Genomic DNA, 23,521 nt, shown 5'->3' with positions numbered 1-23,521 from the left:
GCAGCTGCAAATTTATTATAATTTGAGGTGTTCTAGAAGGTTCATCTGCTCAAAAAAAAAATCCATCTCTAGGATTAAAATAAATGAAATTATTTTATCCGGGATTCAGTTAAGCACTGCTGTCCTTTATGAAACACAGATATTTCTTAAGACAGATAATAAGTTAAGCCACTGATGCATATGTGCATACGAAATCCCTTCAGTCGGAGAAGGCAATGGCACCCCACTCCAGTACTCTTGCCTGGAAAATCCCATGGATGGAGGAGCCGGGTAGGCTACAGTCCATGGGGTCGCTAAGAGTCGGACACGACTGAGCGACTTCACTTTCACTTTTCACTTTCATGCACTGGAGAAGGAAATGGCAACCCACTCCAGTACTCTTGCCTGGAGAATCCCAGGTACAGCAGAGCCTGATGGGCTGCCATCTATGGGGTCGCACAGAGTCAGACACGACTGAAGCGACTTAGCAGCAGCAGCAGCAGCAGCAATCCCTTCAGTTGTCTCCAACTCTTTACAACCCCTGGACTGTAGCCCGCCAGGCTCCTCTGTCCATGGGGATTCTCCAGGCAAGAATACTGGAGTGGGTTGCCATGCCCTCCTCCAGGGGATCTTCCCAACCCAGGGATCAAACCTGCATCTCTAATATCTCCTGCATTGGTAGGTGGGTTCTTTACCACTAGCGCCATCTGGGAAGCCCAAGTCACTGATATCTTACCATAAATGAATGTATTAAATATTTTAAATGTATTTAAATGAATGTATTAAATATTTTGTACCTCAGGGGAAACCCAAAGAGTGCTACATTAATATTATATTAATTATATTGCTTTCTATCTATTTCATACCTGGCTCCAAGAGGTTCCTTCATAATTATTATTTTACTCTTGATCAGAAAACTAAGTAGCCTTTAGGAAAAGCTGCCTCATTTTTTAGTAAAATGCTTGGATTAGACAATATCATCTAGATTTCCTCTAGGCCCTTGAGAGTCACACTGCGGAAAGCTGGACTCACCATCTTTCTTCTTTAAATCCACTTTTCCTCCTGTGTTCTTTTTTTTTTAATCATTGGTGGAAGGACTATGTACCTAGCTAGCCAAGCAAAGAACATAGAAGTCAATTTCCTAATTCCTTGGCCTTTCCATCCATTCGCTAAGAAAGCTTCGTTCATTCTATCTTCATATTTTTAACCTGCCCGGTCCTCTCCATCCCTCTGTCACCCACTGTAGTTGAAGTCACCAGCTCCCACAGGGCCTTATTTAAGACCTTGGTTTTCACTTGTCACTAGTCCTATCACCATGCTCTCCCCTTCTGGATGCCTCCAGAGAAATTCTCTAAAAGTACAAGCATCAGCTCTGTCTTAAAATCCTCTATTGATTCCCTATTATGAACAGGTTGAAATCTGTGCTCCTTAGTGTGGCATGTGAAGTCCTTGATGACCTGGCCCTACGACTTCTCCAGGCTTCTTTCTCAAGGTCCTGGAACAGTGGGTGAAATGTACCACTGAACATGTCAGAGCCCAGAAAACTCCCTTCAGGGCTCCTGTAGACACTGACCTACCAGCACACGGTGATGGCTCACATCTCCACGTCCTGACCTGACCCACCCTGCCTAGAATGCTTTTCCTTTCCTTCCTAGGTTCCTGTGCAGGTACCACCTTCTCTAACCCCTTTTCCCACACCCCCTTCTTCCATAAGCACCTTCTGTCACCCACAAAGTTAATCACTTACTCCTTTTGCTACTTCTTTGCCTTAGCCATTTGAGACCAGTGTCTAGAGGTTAATTTATCATATGTAGACCCTTACTTCCTGGGTTTGAAACCTAGACCCGTGCCTTAGCAGTGCCTCAATTTCTATGTCAAGTGAGGCTGATAACAGTCCTTATTTCACAGGGCTGTTGTGGGATTCAATGAACTGATACATATATTATTATTCTAAACAGTGACTATTTCAGAGAAGCTGCAGGGAAGTAAAACATATTATTATTACATAATTTCACATATCACACTACTTCATAGCTGCATACACTTGTATAACTGCCTTCATTTTTAGCCTATGAGCCCCTTGGGGTACAGGTAGGCTAATCAACTTGTTTCAAACTGCCCAGGACTTTTCCAGGTTTAGCACTGTAAGTCCTGCAACCAGGGAAACCACTCAGTCCCAGGCAAACCAAGCCAGTTGGTTACCCTATAAGGACATTGACTTGTTCACCTCTGAATAAGGGTCTAACACAGGGTACATAGGTTACAAAGTAGATTATCCGTAAGGATTTATTGAACTATAGAACCAATATTAATTGTCTTTGCACTTTCTACCTCATAAATATACTATCAAACTTCAAAAATCAGTCTTCTTCTTGCTGTGAAGAAGACAGCTGACTTTACAAAACTTATCACTGAATAACTGAATATATTATGTTTTTGAAAAATGCACAGGAACTGAAAAGGATGCTTCCACCCTCTTATATACCATCAGTGTAATAGAATTGGCCACACTTTAGCAATTGAAGACATACTCGTCATGTTAACAGCAGTAGAGAATGGGGGAAGGGGTCATACTTTTCTATCTAGTGACAGGCAGGTTGGAGTCTAAAGGTCCCTAGTTCACATCACAGCCTGAAGAGCAATCTTGTCCCAGTCAGAAATGTTCCCTTCACTAAATGTATCTGTCTACCCAGCTGTCAAAAATGGCTAGAGTTCCTGTTTCTAATATGCTTTGTTTTACCACCGCTCCTCATTCAAACTGGCTCAGTTCATTTTTCACAGTACAAATAAAATGAGAAAGTTCCACAACCTATGAGACATGGACTCTGGACATGCCAGAACTCATTATGAGGGCAAGATCTTGTCTTCAGAACCAAGGTCTAAGAAGAAGCTGATAGGCAGCCAGACCAGAATAATAGCAGAGTTGCTAAGAGCAGGAGGTTTAGAGTTACAGTTCCAATTCTACCTCCTCCATTTACTAACTATAGGATCTTGGACAAATTGCCTCACCTCTCTGGGCCTCAGTGTTCTTGTTTTTAAAATGATGATGTATTAGTAGTGCTGATTTCCTCATGAAAGTATAAGTGAAGTCGCTCGTCGTGTCCAACTCTTTGCAACCCCATAGACTGTAGCCTACCAGGTTCCTCCGTCCATGGGATTTTCCAGGCAAGAGTACTGGAGTGGGGTGCCATTTCCTTCTCCAGGGGATCTTCCTGACCCAGGGATCGAACCCTGGTCTCCCACATTGTAGGCAGACACTTTACCGTCTGAGTCACCAGGGAAGTCCTAATGGTCCTATGATTTCCTCATAGGATTGTTATTATATTTTGTCTTAGCCTATGTAAACAAAGCCTGAGGCAGAGTCAATTGCAAATATTCTATTTGGTACTGACAGATGCAACCTCAGGGCATCAAACTTGAAGGAATAAAAGAAAATGAGCCACAGAATGAGGGGAAACAAATACAGGTGGTTTGTAGCTGAACTAACCCAAACATCACAGCAAAACACATACGGCTATTTGCTTGCATGTGGCTGCTTCCAAGAAGCCTTCAAAACAGTCCACAGGGAAGGAATGGAAAGGAAATTATCTGCTGGATACTTCCAGTCTCCTGTCTCTCCTTGGTCCAGCTTTCCCATATCTGGATAATGTTACCCAGTCCTTCACCATAGCCATGATTGAAGCTGGAGCCTCCCTCTATGGGTCTAGTTGGGTCAGAGCTGTTGAAGCTACTGTCACAACAAGCATGATGGACCCACCCTTCACTTGCAACAGCTGGATAGCTCTCTATTTGAACAAGCAGCCAAAGCCCAGGAAACAGGTAGTTTTGAAAGAAATCTGAACAGACTCTGCTCTCCATAGGTTATTCTTGCCATTTTGGATGTGGATTGTCCAGGTTACTGTCACCCTTTCCTTACAACTTGGCTATTCACAGGTCCCTCAAAAATATAGCTGAGATCAGGCCATAATATGTCAAAGAGCAGAAGTCTTTACTTTTCATTAAGTCCAACTTACCAACTTATTTTATGGTTTGTGCTTTTTGTATCTCCTCTAAGAAATCATTATCTTATTCAAGTTCACAAAGATTTTCTCTTATGTTTCTTTCTAGAAGTTTTAGTTTTAGCTTTCAAAGTTAGGTCTATGATCTATTTCATTTTAAATTAGTTTGTATATATGATATGAAGTAGAAGTTAAAGTTCTTTTTTGCATATGTATATCCCATTGTTCAGTCATGTCTGAATCTTTCCAATCCCATGGACTGTGGACTGTCAGGCTTCTCTGTCCATGGAATTCTCTAGGCCAGAATACTGGAGTGGGTAACCGTTCCCTTCTCCAGGGGATCTTCCCAACCCAGGGATTGAACCCAGGTCTCCTGCATTGCAGACCAATTCTTTACTGCCTGAGCCAATCTGGAAAACTCAGCAGTGGCCACAGGACTGGAAAAGGTCAGTTTTCATTCCAATCCCAAAGAAAGGCAATGCAAAAGAATGCTCAAACTACTGCACAATTGCACTCATCTCACATGCTAGTAAAGTAATGCTCAAAATTCTCGAGGCCAGGCTTCAGCAATATGTGCACCGTGAACTTCCAGGTGTTCAAGCTGGTTTTAGAAAAGGCAGAGGAACCAGAGATCAAATTGCCAACATCCGATGGATCATCAAAAAAGCAAGAGAGTTCCAGAAAAACATCTATTTCTGCTTTATTGACTATGCCAAAGCTTTTGACTGTGTGGATCACAATACACTCTGGAAAATTCTGAAAGAGATGGGAATACCAGACCATCTGACCTGTCTCTTGAGAAACCTGTATGCAGGTCAGGAAGCAACAGTTAGAACTGGACATGGAACAACAGACTGGTTCCAAATAGGAAAAGGAGTACGTCAAGGCTGTATATTGTCACCTTGCTTATTTAACTTATGCAGAGCACATCATAAGAAATGCTGGGCTGGAAGAAACACAAGCTGGAATCAAGATTGCTGGGAGAAATATCAATAACCTCAGATACGGAGATGACACCACCCTTATGGCAGAAAGCAAGGAAGAATTAAAGAGCTTCTTGATGAAAGTGAAAGAGGAGAGTGAAAAAGTTGGCTTAAAGCTCAACATTCAGAAAACTAAGATCATGGCATCTGGTCCCATCACTTCATGGGAAATAGATGGGAAAACAGTGGAAACAGTGGCTGACTTTATTTTTCTGGGTTCCAAAATCACTGCTGATGGCGATTGCAGCCATGAAATTAAAAGACACTTACTCCTTGGAAAAAAGGTTATGACCAACCTAGATAGCATATTTAAAAGCAGAGACATTACTTTGCCAACAAAGGTCCGTCTAGTCGAGGCTATGGTTTTTCCAGTGGTCATGTATGGATGTGAGAGTTGGACGGTGAAGAAAGCTGAGCGCCGCAGAATTGATGCTATTGAACTGTGGTGTTGGAGAAGACCTTGAGAGTCCCTTGAACTGAAAGAAGATCCAATCAGTCCATCCTAAAGGAGATCAGTCCTGGGTGTTCATTGGAAGGACTGATATTGAAGCTGAAACTCCAATACTTTGGCCACCTCATGCGAAGAGTTGACTCATTGGAAAAGACCTTGATGCTGGGAAGGATTGGGGGCAGGAGGAGAAGGGGATAACAGAGGATGAGACGGCTGGATGGCATCACCAACTCGATGGACATGGGTTTGGATAGACTCCGGGAGTTGGTGATGGACAGGGAGGCCTGGCGTGCTGTGATTCATAGGGTCGCGAAGAGTCAGACACGACTGAGCGACTGAACTGAACTGAACTGAACTGATCCCATTGTTCAAGCATCCATTGTTTCAAAAGAATGTTGAAAAAATAATTTTTTTCTATTGAATTATCTTGACCCTTTGTGAAAAATCAACTGACCATATATGTTCAGGCTATTTCTGGGCTCTCTATTCTGCTTCAGTCACCTATATGTCTATCCTTATGCTGTGTTTATTTATACAGCAATCCTTACACCAGTACCATATCTTGATTATTGTAGCTTTAAAAGTCGTGAAATAAGGTTATGTAAGCAACTTTGTTCTTTTTCAAAGTTGTTTTGACTATTTTAGATTCTTCCCATTTTCATACAGCTTGTCAATTTCTAGAAAGAAAAAAAGAGTGCTAGAATTTTGATTGAGAGTGCATTGAATCTATAGCTCAGTTTGGAAGAACTAGTATCTTAACAATACTACTTTTTCTGATCTGATCATGAAGAAGGTATATCTTTATTTATTTAGGTCTTCTTTAATTCACATATTAATGTCATGTCATTTTAACTGTATAATTTTGCATATATTTTGTTGTATTTAGTTCTAAGTAGATTTTTGTATATTTATTAGATTGTTCTACAGAGGTTTTATGTCATCTGCAAATGAAGACTGTCTTCCTTGTTTCTTTCCAATCTATATGCCTTTATTTTTCTTATTTAACTTCACTGGCAAGGATGCCTAGTAAAACAAAAAAGGTAAGAATGGATAGTCTTGCATTTTTTCTGATCCTGGAAAGAAGGAGTTGGTCTTCAACCATTAAACATAATGTTGGCTATAGGTTTTTATAGATTCTCTTTATCAGGTGGAAGAAGTTCCCTTATATTCCTAATTTTTTTAATTCATAAATGGATGTTGAAATTGTCAAATGTTACTTTATATGCATCTATAAAGATGACCATATAGCTTTTCCCCTTTTTTCTGATAGTGCAATAAATTATGGTGAATGCTACACTAACTTGCTTTCCTGCAATAAACCATGATTGATCATGATATTATGCTTTTTGTATACTGCTAAATCCAGTTGTGGATGTGTCTGGTAGTGAAAGTAAAGTACAGTGGTGTAAAGAGCAATATTGCATAGGAATCTGGAGTGTTAGACCCACAAATCAAGGTAAATTGGATGTGGTCAAGCAGGAAATGGCAAGAGTGAACATCAATATTTTAGCAAACAGTAAACTAAAATGGACGGAAATGGGTGAATTTAATTCAGATGACCATTATATCTACTACTCTGGACAAGAATCCCTTCGAAGAAATAGAGTAGTCCTTATAGTCAACAAGAGTCCAAAATGCAGGAGTTGGGTGCAATCTCAAAAATGACAGAATGATTTCAGTTCATTTCCAAGGCAAATCATACAGCATCACAGCAATCCAAGTCTATGACCCAACCACTAATGCTAAAGAAACTGAAATCGAATGGTTCTAGGAAGAACCTCAAGACCTTCTAGAACTGACACATACATACACACACAAAAAAGATGTCCTTTTCATCATAGGTGATTGGAATGCAAAAGTATGAAGTCAGAAGATACCTGAAGTAACAAGCAAGTTTGACATTAGAGTACACAATGAAACAGTACAAAATGAATTTTGCCAAGAGAATGCACTGGCCATAGCAAACACCTCTTCCAACACAAGAGATGACTCTACACATGGACATCCCTAGATGGTCAACACTGAAATCAGATTGATTATATTCTCTGCAGCCAAAGATGGAGAAGGTCTGTGTTATTCAGTCGCTCAGATATGTCCAACTCTTTGTGACCCCATGGACTGCAGCACACCAGGCTTCCCCATCCTTCACCATCTCCCAGAGCTTGCGCAAACTCATGTCCATTGAGTCGGTGATGGCATCCAACCATCTCATCCTCTGTCGTCCCCTTCTCCTCCTGCCTTCAATCTTTCCCAGCATCAAGGTCTTTTCTAAGAATTCAGCTCTTCACATCGGGTGAAGGTCTATACAGCCATCAAAAACAAGATCTGAAGCTGACTGTGGCTCAGAACATGAGCTCTTTATTGCATAATTCAGGCTTAAATTGAATAAAGTAGGGAAAACTACTAGACCATTCATATATTTACTTAAATCAAATCCCTTATGATTCTATAGTGGAGGTGACAAATAGAATTAGATCTAGTAGACAGAGTGCCAAAGAACTATGGATGGAGGTTCTTAATACTGTACAGCAGGCAGTGACCAAAATCATCCCAAAGAAAAGAAATGCAAGAAGGCAAAGTGGTTATCTGAGTAGGCCTTACAAATAGCTGAGAAAAGAACAGAAGGAACAGGCAATGGAGAAAGGAAAAGATATACCCAACTGAATGCAGAGTTCCAGAGAATAGCAAGGAGAGATAAGAAAACCTTCTTAAGTAAACTGTGCAAGGAAATAGAGGAAAACAATGGAATAGGAAAGACTAGAGATCTCTTCAAGAAAATTGAAGACATGAAGGGAATATTTCATGAAAAGATGGGCACAGTAAACGACAGAAACAGCAAGGATCTAACAGAAGCAGAAGAGATTAAGAAGAGGTGGCAAGAATACATGGAAGAACTATACAAAAAATGTCTCATGACCCAGATAACCACGATGGTGTGATCACCCACCTAGAGCCAGACATCCTGGAGTGTGAAGTCAAGTCGGCCCTAGGGAGCTTTACCATGAACAAACCTAGTGGAGGTAATGGAATTCCAGCTGAGCTCTTTCAAATCCTAAAAGATGATGCTGTGAAAGTGTTGCACTCAATATGCCAGCAAACTTGGAAAACTCAGCAATGGCCACAGGACTGGAAAATTTCAGTTTTCATTCCAATCCCAAAGAAAGGCAATGCCAAAGAATGTTCAAACTACCATACAATTGTGCTCATTTCACATGCTAGCAAGTGATGCTCAAAATCCTTCAAGTTAGGCTTCAACAGTATGTGAAGTGGGAACTTCCAGATGTACAAGCTGAATTTAGAAAAGGCAGAGGAACCAGAGTTCAAATTCCCAACACCTACTGGATCATAGAAAAAGCAACAGAATTCCAGGAAAAAAAAAAAAATCTACTTCTGCTTCATTGACTTTGCTAAACTCCTTTACTGTGAGAATCACAACAAACTGTGGAAAATTCTTAAAGAGATGGGAATACCAGACCACCTTACCTGTCTCCTGAGAAACCTGTATGCACATCAAGAAGCAACCATTGGAACTGGACATGAAACAGTGGACTTGTTCAAAATTGGAAAAGGAGTACATCAAGACCATATATTGTCACCCTGCTTATTTAACTTATATGCAGAGTACAATCATGGGAAGTGCCAGGCTGGATGAAACACAAGCTGGAATAAAGATTGCCAGGAGAAATATCAACAACTTCAGATATGCAGATGATACCACTCTAATGGCATAAAATGAAGAGCTTCTTGATGAAGGTGAAAGAGGAGAGTGAAATGGCTAGCTTAAAGCTCAACACTCAAAAACCTAAGATTATGGCACCCAGTTTCATCACTTCATGGCAAATAGATGGGGGAAAAGTGGAAACAGTGACAGATTTTAGTTGCCTGGGGTGGACTCCAAAATCACCATGGATGATGACTGAAGCCATGAAATTAAAAGACACTTGCTACAGTATCTTTATTTCAAGTTAAATTTTCAAGAGGACAGCTTCATTGAGCTCTTTGCTGTGCAACATGGGGACTTCACTAAGGAAGACCTGATGGAATTGAAGGCCCAGAGAAAGGACAAAGAGAGACAAGAGGAGGAAGTAACTAAAGAGAGTCACAGTGCAGGAAACAGCAAGGGGATTTTTCTTTATTTGAGGAGCACTGTTAGTCTTTGTGGCACAGGACTTGAATATAGAACAGTATACGAAAGTTGCAGCAGCTATTCGGAATGCAATCCAGTGCTGCCATGTCATCTATGATAAGAAAAAAAAAAAAAGCTACCACCAGACATCACTATATAATCCAGTGTATATAGAAATGAACCCAACAAAGAACCAGAACCTGTGCCATCAGGGTCAAGAGTGAGTGAAGTTGCAGCTTGCCCTCCGTCTCCTTTTGCTGGCAATCCTCCAGCTCTACCATCTCCACCCCCTCTTCCTTCTCCAGTCAGTAACTTTTCTTGCCTGGTCACTCCATGCCAGCCCCTGGATACCATCTTTTGTAGTGTACTCTAAGATTTATAGTGTTTTATTTATTTTTCGTGTTTGTTTTTTTATAGATGTTTGTGTGAAAGTTATTATAAACCTATCATAGTACAGTACTATATAGCTGATTGTGTTAGGTGGGTACCTAGGCTAACTTTGTTAGACTTACCAACAAATTGAATTAACAAATGTGCTCTTAGAACGTAACTCATTCATATGTAGGGGACTTACATGTATATAAAATAGATAAGTAACAAGGACCAATTGTATAGCACAGGGAACTGTATTCAATATCTTGTAATAACCTATAATAGAAACTATTCTGAAAAAAGAAAATATATAATCTTATATTTAACTGAATCACTTTGCTGTACATTAGAAACTAACATGACACTGTAAATCAGCTATACTTCCATTAAAAATTAAAATTTAAAAAGAAACACTACCATTAAAAAATTGGCCCTCAAAAAAAAGAGTCAAAGTTAAAAAAAAAGAGTGAATGATGATGATTTCTTCCATTTTTATGAAATTTTGGAAAATGGAACCAAATCTATAGTATTAAAAAGCAGACCAGTAATTTCCTGGGAACAGTGGACCTAAAATAAATAGTCAGAAAATATTTACGGAACATCTATTTATTTCAAGCACTCTGTTAAACAATTGGTATGTGTTACTTCACTTAAAACTTTAGACATGACTATTAAAATTGAGATGGTACCACTGTTACAATGAGGAAATTGAAGCTAATATTTTGCTAAATATCATCCAGGTAATAAGTTGAAAAGCCAAACCCTGAAAGTAGATCAGACTTATATCAAAGTCCTTACTTTCAATACTGTGCTTAAAACCACATCCTTCCGGCCCCTATTGTTTTCTGATGGGAAGTCAGTTATAACTCATTTTGACGATTCCTTGTACATAAGGAGTGATTTCTTGCTTGTTTTCAAGATTTTCTCTCTGTCTTTAGCTTTTGACGGTTTAATTATGATGTATCTAGGTGTGAGTCTCTTTAATTTTATCCAACTTGGTGTTCACTAAATTCTTGGATGTGTGTTTTTCAGCAGTTTGAGGAAGTTTTTGGCCATTATTTTGTCAATATTCTTCCTCCTTCTGAAACTCCTATTAAATGTATGTTGGTATACTTGACGGTGTCACAAAGATCTCCGAAACTCAGTTTTTCTTGATTATTTTTTTCCTTTTTGCTCCTAAAACTGATTTCAATTGACCTATCTTTGAGTTTCCTGATTCTTTCTTCTGCCTTTTCAAATATGATGTTGAGTCCCTCTAAGTCAATTTTTCATTTCAGTTATTGTGCTTTTCTTTTTGTTAGTATTATGGGGTTTTGCTGCTCTTGTTCTTATTTGTTCATTTATTTTTGGCTGCACTGGGTCTCCACTCCTGCACACAGGCTTTCTCCAGTTGCAATGAGCAAGTGGGGTCTACTCTTTGTTGTGGTGCATGAGCTTCTCATTCCAGTGGCTTCTCTTGTTGGGGAACACAAGTTCTAGGCATGTGAGCTTCAGCAGTTGCAGTACTTGGGCTCAGTAGTTGTAGCACATAGACTTATTGTCCCCTGTCTTGTGGAATCTTCCCAAATCAGGGATCAAATGTGTGTCTCTGTATTGGCAGGTGGGTTCTTAACCATTGGATCACCAGTGAAGTCCCAATTATTGTACTTTTCAACTCCAGAATTTCTGTTTGGTTCTGGCTTTGCTTAATAAATTCTACCTTTTATTGATATTCCTTATATGGTGAGACATCCATTCTCTTGATTTCCTTAATTTCTTTAGACATAAATTCCTTTAGTTCCTTGAACATATTTAAGATATCCAATTTAAGTTTTTGTCTAACAAGTCCAACATTTAGACTTCTTCAAGGGCAATATTAACATACTGCTTTATTTCCTGTGAATGGAAAATAGCTTTGTTTCCTGCATGTTTCATATTTTTTTCTGTTAAAAACTAGGCATCTTAAATAATATAATGTGGCAACTCTAGAAATCAGATTGTCCCCTAACTGAATTTGTAAAGTCCAGAACTAAATCTGTCAAGTCTGTATTTTCATTATAGGTGGCCACTGAAGTCTTTGTTTGGTCAACTTTGTTGTTGACCAGACTGACCAGTCGCTCAGTCATGTCCAACTCTTTGTGGCCCCATGAAGTGCAGAACGCCAGGCTTCCCTGTCCTTCACCATCTTCTGGAGCTTGCTTAGCTCACGTCCATGGAGTGGGTGATGGCATCCAACCATCTCATCCTCTGTCGTCCCCTTCTCCTCCTGCCTTCAATCTTTCCCAGCATCAGGGTCTGTTCCAATGAGTCAGCTCTTCGCATCAGGTGACCAAAGTATTGGAGCTTCAGCTTCAGCATCAGTCTTTCCAATGAATATTCAGGACTGATTTCCTTTAGTATTGACTGGTTTGATCTCCTTGCAGTCCAAGGGGCTCTCAAGAGTCTTTTCCAACACCACAGTTCAAAAGCATCAATTCTTCAGTGCTCAGCCTTCTTTATGGTCCACCTCTCACATCCATACATGACTACTAGAAAAACCACAGCTTTGACTATACAGATATTTGTTGGCAAAGTAGTATCTCTGCTTTTTAATACACTGTCTAGGTTTGTCATAGCTTTTCTTCCAAGGAGCAAGCATCTTTTAATTTATGGCTGCAGTCACCAACTGCAGTGATTTTGAAGCCTAAGAAAAAGTGCTCAGCTAATGATCAAATAAAAATTTCATTAAAGGCCTAGAATCAATCATGGCAGAGTGGCTCTAAGTGTATATTAGGGCACACCTTCAATCCTCACCAGGCAGTTGACAGCTCTGTAGTAGTCTTCATTCCCATATGGCACAGTGATAAAGAATCCGCCTGTCAATGCAGGAGATGCAAGAGATGTGAGTTTAATCCCTGGGTGAGGAAGATCCCCTGGAGTAAGAAATGGCAACCCATTCCAGTATTCTTTCCTGGAAAATTTCATGGACAAAGGAGCCTGGTGGGCTACAGTCCATGGGGTCACAAAGAATCGGACATTACCAAGCAATTAGGCACATACAGTGCATAGCCTTCACACCCTGCTTGCACAGACCGCAAACTCAGACAGAGATGAGAGCTTAGGACCTTCTCAGGTATTTGATGATAATCCTCTCATATCTGAGAATACATGTGATCTGCTAGATCCCCAGGAATGAGTCAGAACTTTACAAAGTCTTCTTTGGACACCTAATTCTCCAACTTTTTCTTTTAAGCTTTCTGGTTATCTACTGTTTGTTACCACTGTTATCCACCACCGCAGGCAGCTATAATATTAAGCCACTGCTGGTGTTCGTGTTCAAACATATGCCCCAGAGGAAAAGTTATTTGTACTTGGTGAGCTCTGAGTTAGATCAAATTTTAAAAAGCCTGTGAGTGAATTCTTTCAGGGAACCACCAGACATGTCAAAGAACGACAATTCTCTCAAGACGGGTTTTATCTCTAGCACCATTCTGCACCATCCATTGGCTACCAGACTACTGTTTAGTCTTCAAGGCTACTGCTGAGTTGATGGGAATGAAGCATGTTTAAAAATGCCGCAAAGCTCACTATTCTTATCAAATTCAGTTACTTTTCTTGAATAAACACTTCCTGCATTGCTGCAAAACTTTGGTTAATTTCCTGGGTTTTGAAAAATTAATTCAGACAATTTTTGCTAAAAGGATCTTCAGAGGTCCTCATTTTGACATTCCCCCTGTCATACTTTTCTTTCGCTTTTAATATTTCTGTAAAAATGTTTAATTAGGTATACCACTTGTAAATGGCAACTTAAAAATCTCAATTGGAGAATTTTATCTTTTATTAGGAAAAGTAAACCATTTGACTGTATTGTGCTCACTAATACATTCAGTCTTAACCCTACTCCTTCATTTTACATTTCATTTATTATACTTTCTAATTTTATTTCTTTGTATTTTCCAAGTATTTTTAGACTTATCTTCATTCCCCTCTTCCCCCTAATAGTTTGAAGCTCTGCTTGCTATTTCTGTTTTACCATAAGTTACCATAAACATACACATTAAAATATCTAAACATATTTTTATCACAATAAAAGCTAAGTAGCATAATAAATGGCAACCTACTCCAGTATTCTTGCCTGGAGAATCCCAGGGACAGAGGAGCCTGGTGGGCTGCGGTCTATGGGGTCAGACAGAGTCGGACAAGACTGAAGCGACTTAGCAGCAGCAGCAGCATAATAAATACATAAAATCAGATTTCAAAACAATGTTTAGAACAAAGAAAACTAAATTATTACAGTGTACTTTGGTGTTTCTACCTTGGGAAAAAGACTTGAAGTAAGTTTAATAATTGCTGCTATTTATTGAGTGAGTATTATGCACCAAACAGGATACAAACCTTTCAGGTGTGAATTTATTTAATCTTCACAACTCTGTAATAAATCTTTTTATATATAATTAAACTATCTCAGAGAATTTTATTAAAGTGCCCAAAGTTACATCAATTACAGATTACAATATCATGGCTCAAGCTTGGATCTGCCAAATTAGAGCCAAAGTTACTCTGCTTCTCAAATGCTTGCCCCTTTCCATGGTAAAAATTTAAGAGCACATTTAGTTGAGGGGGTGGGGTGCGGTAGTGGTGTACATGTTTATGAGAACAGAAAATAGAAAGTTGTCCTTCTAAGTATCTCTCATAAGACAAAATTCTACGTATAAAGGAGAAAAAGAAAATATAATGACAGGTGAAATCTAGAAAAACAGAAACATGCTAAAGGATGGCCTGGAAAGAAGGGACAGCTGGGATGGTATGAGAAGGAAGTCAAAGAAAGAGAAGAAGTCAATCTCTTTTGAGTGAAAGGAACAGATGGGAGATGAGCAAAGACAAAAGAGGCCACGTGGGTAGGTGGCATCAGTTAGAGGGCAAGTCACTAGAATTTGATCAATCGGCAAGAATTCATTTACTGGACTCCTGGGCACTGTGAGAGATACTAAAGAATGCACGCTCATTTGGGGAATGATAATGATGTAGACAAGACAGATGGCTCGAACTGGGGCAATAATGCTGAAGGAAAAGACTAGAGGCAGGAGGAGGCAGAAATAAATAAGACAATCCCCATGTGAGCTAGTTTGCACATCAGATATCTGAAATTTCTGTGAGAATGGTAAGATATAGAGGAAATGCTATAGGTGCTATTGAATTATAGATAAAAGACTTGTGGACAGAAGGAGAAAGATGCCATATCACCTACTCTTTCCATTTCTGCTTTTGTGTAAATTAAAAGATTATTGAAGATGAATGAAAATACGCCCCCAGGTATATACATACTACAGACAATGCTTTACACCCTCCTTCTAAATGTAAATATGGCCGTTTAGCTAAGACTGGGTAGGACCTGATGAAGACTATTAATATCAAATAGGTCTAGTCTTTGTATTGAAGAAAATTATAAGCAAGATTTAATAGGTGCCTAAAGATGTTCAACAATGTAATGAAGAGGGATTGCCACTCATTTGCATTAAAGTGCAAATAAGTCAAGGTTAATTGGTGCTGGTGGAAATGGAACCCAATTCAGAGGCATGAGCAGAAATAAGCCTTCTGGGTAGACCCTTACTATATAATTAATAATAGATTATAATATAATATATATAATATAATAGATTCTCATATGTGCATTTACTTTCTCTAAAGTATCTACTGAATATATTCTACAACAAAATGATAGCTGCCAGGAGTCTTCTTATATTCTAAGCTCTTTACATTCATTATTTCATCAAATCCTCACAGCCATGATACATAGTTATTGTTATTGTCCCTATTTTATAAATGAGAAAAATGAGATTCAGGCATGTTAAAACAACTGACTCAATATCATGTAGTCAGTAGGTAGAAGAGGAGCAATTCACATCTTCAGTTCAGTCACGTCCAACTCTTTGCAGCCCCATGGGAAGCACACTAGGCTTCCCTGTCCTTCACCATCTTCCGGAGCTTGCTCAAACTCACGTCCATCAAGTCGGTGATGCCATCCAACCATCTCATCCTCTGTTGTCCCCTTCTCCTCCTGCCTTCAATCTTTCCTAGCATCAGGGTCTTTTCCAATAAGTCAGTTCTTCGCTTCAGGTGGCCACAGAATTGGAGCTTCGGCTTCAGCAACTGTCCTTCCAATGAATATTTAGGATTGACTTCCTTTAGTATTGACTGATTTGATCTCCTTGCAGCCCAGGGGACTCTCAAGAGTCTTCTCCAACACCACAGTTCAAAAGCATCAGTTTTTCGGTGCTCAGCTTTCTTTATAGTCCATCTCTCATATCCACATGTGACTACTGGAAAAACCATAGCTTTGACCGTTATGGACCTTTGTCAGCAAAGTAATGTCTCTGCTTTTTAATATGCTGTCTAGGTCGGTCATAACTGTTCTTCCAAGAAGCTAGCATCTTTTAATTTGATGACTTCAGTCACCATCTGCAGTGATTTTGGAGCCCAAGAAAATAAAGTCTGTCACTGTTTCCATTGTTTCCCCGTCTATTTACCATGAAGTGATGGGACGAGATGCCATGATCTTTGTTTTTTGAATGCTGAGTTTTAAGCCAACTTTTTAACTCTCCTCTTTCACCTTCATCAATCTGTGTTATATTTTTTTTACCCTGAGACAGGCACCTTTTAGGTACTGGGGAGATAAAAATTAATACTTGGCAGTCTTTCTTCTGGTGAAACATACAGACTAGCTGGGAGAAAGAATGCTAAACAGTTGTGATGGGATAAAATATTTACTGTAACAGGCATATACTGAGTGAATGAGTAAAGAAATACACAAATTTACCTGGAGGTGTCAGAAACTACTTGAGCCTACACTTTAAGGATTAGCAATTGTTTCCCAGGGGATGAAGGCACAGATGGAATTTTAATAAATACAAAGCAGTGCATACAATGACCCAGAGGTAGGAAAGAGTTTGAACTATTCAGGAAATCTATGACGGTCAGAAAGACTGAAACATAAAAGTAGAAGTACAGTATCAGATGAAGCTGGAGAGGCAAGCACTTGTTTGTCAGGCTGAAGAATGTAGTTTATACCTGTAGGAACTGGAGAATCATTGAACTCTATCCTATGAAGAGTTTGGTCAATAAAAGAGATTTTACATGATATTATTTCAGAGTCCACAAGGCTAAAAATATTAAAAAACTGGAGATGTCCAGGTCACAGCTAAATGGCAGCATTACAAATAGAAGACACTATTAGAAATTTGAGGGCAGGTGGTGAGAAGGCAGCAGCATGTTCCAGAGACCTGGGTGCGATGCACCAGAGGTTGCACCAGGATAGAGACACTTTGCACATAACTAACTGCCTTAGCCAGTTATTCCATTCTTGCATTTGTTCACCCAATACATATATGCTAGGTAACCATAGCCTTGGCAGCATTAGTATCTCAAAAGCAATACCTACATAATGGTGGATGGCTTTTGAAATCCATGGCTGACCTCCTGGAAATTGACTCAGGTATGATGTTGGTTTAGAGATTTGTGGAATAGTCTACTACTACTTGGAGAATGCCAGCAGTAAGTATCCTGGAGGACACTATCTGGAGTATCCGTGGTGACCAGGGGTGAGCCTATAGGTATTGTTGTTCAGTCACTAAGTTGTGTCCGACTCCTTGTGACCCCATGGACTGCAGCATGCCAGGCATCCCTATCCTTCACTATCTCCCGGAGTTTGCTCAAATTCATGTCTATTGAGTCAATGATGCCATCCAACCATCTCATCCTCTGTCTTCCCCTTCTCCTCCTGCCCTTCTTCTCTCAGCATCAGGGTCTTCTCCAATGAGTCAGTTCTTCGCATCAGGTGGCCAAAGTATTGTAGCTTCAGCTTCAGCAACAGTCCCAATGAATATTCTAGGTTGACTTCCTTTAGGATGGGCTGGTTTGATCTCCTTGCAGTCCAAGGGACTCTCAAGTCTTCTCTAGCACCACAGTTCAAGAGCATCAGTTCTTTAGCACTCAGCCTTCTTTATGGCCCAACACTCACATCCATGCATGACAACTGAAAAAAACATAACTTTGACTAGATGGACGTTTGTCAGCAAAATGATGTCTCCGCTTTTTAATATGCTGTCTAGGTTTGTCATAGCTTTTATTACAAGGAGCAAGCATCTTTTAAGTTCATGGCTGCAGTCATCATCCTCAGTGATTTTGGAGCCCCCCCCAAAAATGAAATCTCCCACTGTTTCCATTTGTTCCCCATCAATTTGTTAAGAAGTGATGGTACTGGACGCCATGATCTTAGTTTTTTGAGCCTATGGGTACATGAGTACAAATTCCCCAAAAGTCTGGGCACTAGAGTAGTTTAATGAATCTCAGGCACAGTTTAACCGCTTGAGAGAAGAAGATCTTCAGGAAAAAACCACACTCTCTTATATACCCAACAGAAGATAGTGTGTAAAGTATAAGTAGCAAAATTCCAATTATATCAAGCCAAGAAGAATTGAACAGACACCCTGGGTTATACAATTCAGATACTACCTCCCAGTGGGACATAGATCAAAAGATTTTGAGTAGAGGCTCAAATCATACATGTTTGTATGTGAATGTATATGTTTATACAGTAAATGGATGTTGTCATTTCATTCTTGTCACCAATTAGCTGTATGGCCATAAACAAGCTGTGTCCCTTCCTGGGGTTGCAGCTTTCTCATCTATAAGGTGAAAAAGCTGCATCTGATGATCTCTAAGGTCCCTTCCAGCTATAATATTTTATTAAGATTCTAGATGGTTACTGGAGATGATAAAATTCTTTGTCAACTTATAATTACACTATGTAAATTATTATAACATTAGATTTTTCTCCTCCTAGGAATTGTCGTGTGAAAATGACACAACAAATGCAAAATTTACATCTTTCTCAGTCAAAGAAACATAGTGCCCCTTCGTCTCCCAGTGCTGCCAAACGCCTGTACCGGAACCTCTCAGAGAAACTGAAAGGGGGCCACTCTTCATTCGATGAGGCCTGTTTTCGGACAAGAACTGACCGGCTGAGTCTCAGAAAGACTTCGGTGGTAATAAAACTCTTTGTATTCCCATCTTGGTTTGATTTGTGCAGTTGTGTTTGGATTTAAGATTTTAAGATGACCCTCATTAACTTCAGAACCTGACGTTTGCAAGTTTATAAATGTTGAAAGTCAAGTAAGGCAGGAACTGCACATATATATGTTACTCAAAGTTGGAATGACTGGGAGATTTTCCCTTTCTTTTTCTTAATTTCTTTTCCTTTATTTTTCCTTAGTTTTGCTTTCTCTAATACACCGAAGAACTTCCAAAAGAGCAATTTGACAAACAATTTGAGATCAAATAAGCTTTCTTGGGAGATCCAGTGTTCATTCAAATACTGAATAAACAATGAACAATATTCTATTTACTTATTTATAATGTAGACCCCATATGCTTTCCAAAGGCTTTCAAGACAGAATCCAGGCAAAAAATGCAAATGTATTATATAATGGGAAATAAATCGATAGCAATGATAATAGTGGGGGACAGCAAAGGAGTGGGAGAGGAACAAAGGAAGGAAGAAAAAAACTAGAAAAAGAAAATAGTGAGATTAGAAAGAAAAATTGATATACTAAAAACCTAGGCAAATACAGTACCTGAAATTCATCATTACATTTATCTCTGAGTTCCCAGTCAGTCAAAGCAGAAAGGGAAGAACAATTGGTAATAGCATCCATTAGCTAATAACTGAAAGTATACCAAATGATATCTTCCTGTTGCTAAGTCCTCTGGCCTTTATAAGATACAGTGAATTATGTAATGGAGAATAACAAGTAGTACTGGGGATGTTATAGACATTCTCATATAGAAGGTTCTTATATTGCCCCCCGGTAAAAGCTGAGAGCATAACATTAACATGATCAGGAAGGAGGTCTGTGCAGGGGTTTATGGCACCATTTGTTTGAGCTTAAAACAGAAATGAGCCCTAGCCTTCCCAGAGAGAAGCATACTGGAGTTCGCCAACGAAAGCATGGAGAAGGAGATGACTTAGAGTGAGAGCAAATACGACAGCACATGAGAAATAGACATACTAAGAATCACAAACAAATACACAACTGTGTTGTTTGGAGAGGGAAGCATATTAACCTTGCACTCTGGTTTCTAATTTTTCTCATTTCAAACACATCTTCTAGGAGGACTTGGTTAAGCTATGGCCCAAGCATTAGAGGCTCTTCAGCTTAGCAGATTGTTGACAAAACACTTTTCCAATCAGCAGACTGCCATGGCAAAGAAAGCTGCATACCAAATAGCTCCATCCCCTGGGTCCCCATTGTCAAAACAAGTATTTGCATAATAGCTTTGTATTTTCCTCAGATTTCATTCATGTGTTATGCACTCAGTTAAGCCGACCTGCAGCCTTTGATGGAAAGAACAGATTTTTGATGAGACTAAAAATAAAACCTGCCAACCTTAATATTTGGTTACTAAAGGTTTAATCAGACAACCCATATGCTAGGTCAGGACCACTGGTATTTCAACAGGTTTAACCACCAGGCAACTCCAGGAAAAGGTACCAGATAAATGTTTGAATAGTATATGTGTTGCTCTTCTCCCCTGAGCTGTAGAAATATGTATTTGAGAGAATTCTAAAGGTTTTCTCCTTTGCTTACTATTAATATTCTGAAAGAAACTTTCAAAGGAAACATATTGTCTCTAGCTATTTTTTTTCTATAGGTGATTTGTATCCTATGAATTATTGAAATTTTGTCCCTCTCAGACAGCAAAGCAGTTTATTACCTAATAAACTGTTTATTACCTAATCCTGTACACCTTCCCTGAACACTACCTCTTGATTCCCTCATCTGAGGTTTCAGAAATGCGAGGTGACTATGACTCCAGGTTGAGAAAGCACAGAGGTTGGTACAAAGGAGTTAGGGAGTCAGTCTGCAGGCAGTATGGACCTATTAGAAATTTGTAAATAGGGAAGGGACATGTAGCATTGTAAATTTTAGAAAGATTACTCTTGTATGGAGTAGTGATGGAGGAGACTAAGACAAGAAACAAGTAGGTCGTTGCCATAATCTGGGAACAGTCTGAGCAACAGTCCAGACATGGGGATAGAAAACGAGGGGGTAACAGAGAAAGGGTATGTACTCTCAATTTCAAGCTAGTCATAATTTAAGTTACCTGTGCTAAGTTAGGAGAAAGCAATGGCACCCCACTCCAGTACTCTTGCCTGGAAAATCCCATGGACGGAGGAGCCTGGTAGGCTACAGTCCATGGGGTCGCTGAGAGTCGGACACGACTGAGCGACTTCACTTTCACTTTTCACTTTCATGCATTGGAGAAGGAAATGGCAACCCACTCCAGGGTTCTTGCCTGGAGAATCCCAGGGACGGGGGAGCCTGGTGGGCTGCCGTCTATGGGGTCGCACAGAGTCGGACACGACTAAAGCAACTTAGCAGCAGCAGCAGCAGTGCTAAGTTATCTGTGCCAGCATTTTCCATACTATGTTTTGTAGAACATTATTCCAGGACAGTTAAAACTAGTACAATGAAAAATATGTTCTGTGAAAAAAATTATTTGAAACAGGTCATATTTCTCACCTATGAGAGGATCATAATTGCATATTAAAATTAGTAAAGGCCTTAGGACTTCCCTAGTAGCTCAGGGACAAAGAATCTGCCTGCCAGTGCACAACACACAGGTTCTATTCCTGATCCGGGAAGATTGTACTTGCCACAGAGCAACTAAGTCCACGCACCAGAGCTATTAAGCCCATGCTCTAGAGCCAGCGAGCCTCAACTACTGAGCCCATCAGCCACAATTACTGAAGTCCGTGTGCCCTAGAGCCCGTGCTCCACAAGTGAAGCCACTGCAATGTGAAGCTCATGCATCACAACCAGAGAAGAGCCCCCACAGCAACACAACTAGAAAAACCCCATGCAGCAACAAGGACCCAGCACAGCCAAAAATAAAATAAAATTATTTTTTAAAAGATGTTAAAACATAATAATATACAGAAAATTATGTTCAGTCCAGTTCAGTCGCTCAGCCGTGTCCGACTCTTTGCAACCCCATGGACTGCAGCATGCCAGGCTTCCCCGTCCATCCCCAACTCCCGGAGTTCACCCAAACTCATGTCCATGGAGTTGGTGATGCCATCCAGGCATCTCATCCTCTGTCGTCCCCTTCTCCTCCTGCCTTCAATCTTTCCCAGCATCAGGGTCTTTTCCAACAAGTCAGTTCTTCGTATCAGGTGGCCAAAGTATAAAATAAAATTATTTTTTTTTAATGTTAAAAATAATAATAATATACAGAAAATTATGTAATGTAATCTATTAAAAAAATTAGCAAAGACCTTGAGAGGTCTTACAGTAAAATAATGCAGTAACTTGATTTAATCTAACATTGACCGAATTCATTTGACCACATGTTACTTTCTTCATAGAACACCTCATAATGGGCTCCTGAACAGTATTCCACAGAAGGCTGGTTTGAGAAAAACTGATGTCTGCTCTTATCTATAGACTGTATACTGAATTGTCTCCATGCATCTAAATGTACAGATCTTTTCAATGCCCATTAGAAAGATGGAGGGAGGGCCCAACAGTGTTTACTTTCAAGACCTTGGAGTAAAAGGGCTTCTCTGGTGGCTCGGTCCGTAAAGAATCTGCCTGCAATGCAGGAAACCCAGGTTTGATTCCTGGGTCAGGAAGATCCCCTGGAGAGGGAAATGGCTACCCACTCCAGTATTCTTGCCTTGGAAGTCCCATGGACAGAGGAGCCTGGTAGGCTACAGTCCATGGGGTAGCAAGAATCGAACAGGACTTAGTGACTAAACCACCACCACCATCATACCACTTTTAAGTGGAAATGTAGTCCCTGAAGCAGTCCTTGAAGTCTCCAACAACTAGGCCATGAAGACAAGCTGGTCTATGAAACTGTGCTAACCTACTTCATTCTTCTCCAGAACTTCCAGGGCAATGAAGCCATGTTTGAAGCAGTTGAACAGCAAGACATGGATGCTGTTCAGATCCTCCTGTATCAGTACACACCAGAAGAACTAGATCTCAACACACCTAACAGTGAAGGGTTGACACCTCTGGATATTGCCATCATGACCAACAATGTACCCATTGCTAGGATTCTTCTGAAGACAGGGGCCCGAGAAAGTCCACACTGTAAGTAAACTTGAGAATAAAACATATACTATTAAAGCCAGACCCCAGCTTTATATCACTGAAGTAGTCATTACTGGCCATTAGAATGAATGACTGACTAACCATAGGCTCTGAAATCCTTTACATGTTTTCAAAAGCTTTCATGCAAATAGTGACGGTGTTTATACGTCTAAACATCCAGTTACATTTTAAATAGAATATACAGAGTGGTATTGAACGGGAACCTCAAAGGAACTTCCTCTTAAGAATTGAACGTAAGTTAAGATACGTGAAATACCCCGAACAAGGCTATAGCACAGGATATATACATAGAGAAAAGAATGAGATAGAAAAAAGAATGAGCCTGCGTGTGCTGTACAGTCAATTTGGTGACTTCTATTCACAGTCAGTATGGTGGTTCCATTCATTTATTCACTCAATCAACAAACAAGTACGTTCTAAGTACTTGGAATGCAGTGGTGAGCAAGACAAAAACCTCTGCACTTATAGAACTT

At 39.8% G+C, this 23,521-nt stretch overlaps 1 protein-coding gene and 1 long non-coding RNA gene across 5 annotated transcripts in view; one reads left to right on the top strand and one right to left on the bottom strand.

Moving 5' to 3' along the window:
* ANKFN1 (ankyrin repeat and fibronectin type III domain containing 1) overlaps positions 1-23,521 on the top strand; it is a 487,980-nt gene that overhangs the window by 297,638 nt on the left and 166,821 nt on the right. For 2 of the 4 annotated variants that reach the window (XM_081585328.1, XM_081585330.1), the window contains exons 5-6: positions 18,710-18,911; positions 22,817-23,027. In XM_081585328.1, coding sequence (XP_081441454.1) covers positions 18,710-18,911; positions 22,817-23,027 — 413 coding nt within the window. The remainder of the gene's footprint in view (positions 1-18,709; positions 18,912-22,816; positions 23,028-23,521) is intronic. The other 2 variants (XM_081585331.1, XM_081585329.1) reach the window with 1 other exon arrangement.
* Positions 1-23,521, bottom strand: part of LOC145543536 (uncharacterized) — a 252,141-nt gene that overhangs the window by 75,532 nt on the left and 153,088 nt on the right. The gene's annotated exons all lie outside the window — the stretch shown is intronic.

The sequence above is a fragment of the Giraffa tippelskirchi genome, chromosome 3 (genome assembly GCF_054371585.1).
Source record: "Giraffa tippelskirchi isolate mGirTip1 chromosome 3, T2T-mGirTip1v1.2.pri, whole genome shotgun sequence".
Classification (NCBI taxonomy): Eukaryota; Metazoa; Chordata; class Mammalia; order Artiodactyla; family Giraffidae; genus Giraffa; species Giraffa tippelskirchi.
Note: the sequence above shows the minus strand (reverse complement) of the source record. Positions and strands in the feature narration are given on the sequence as shown.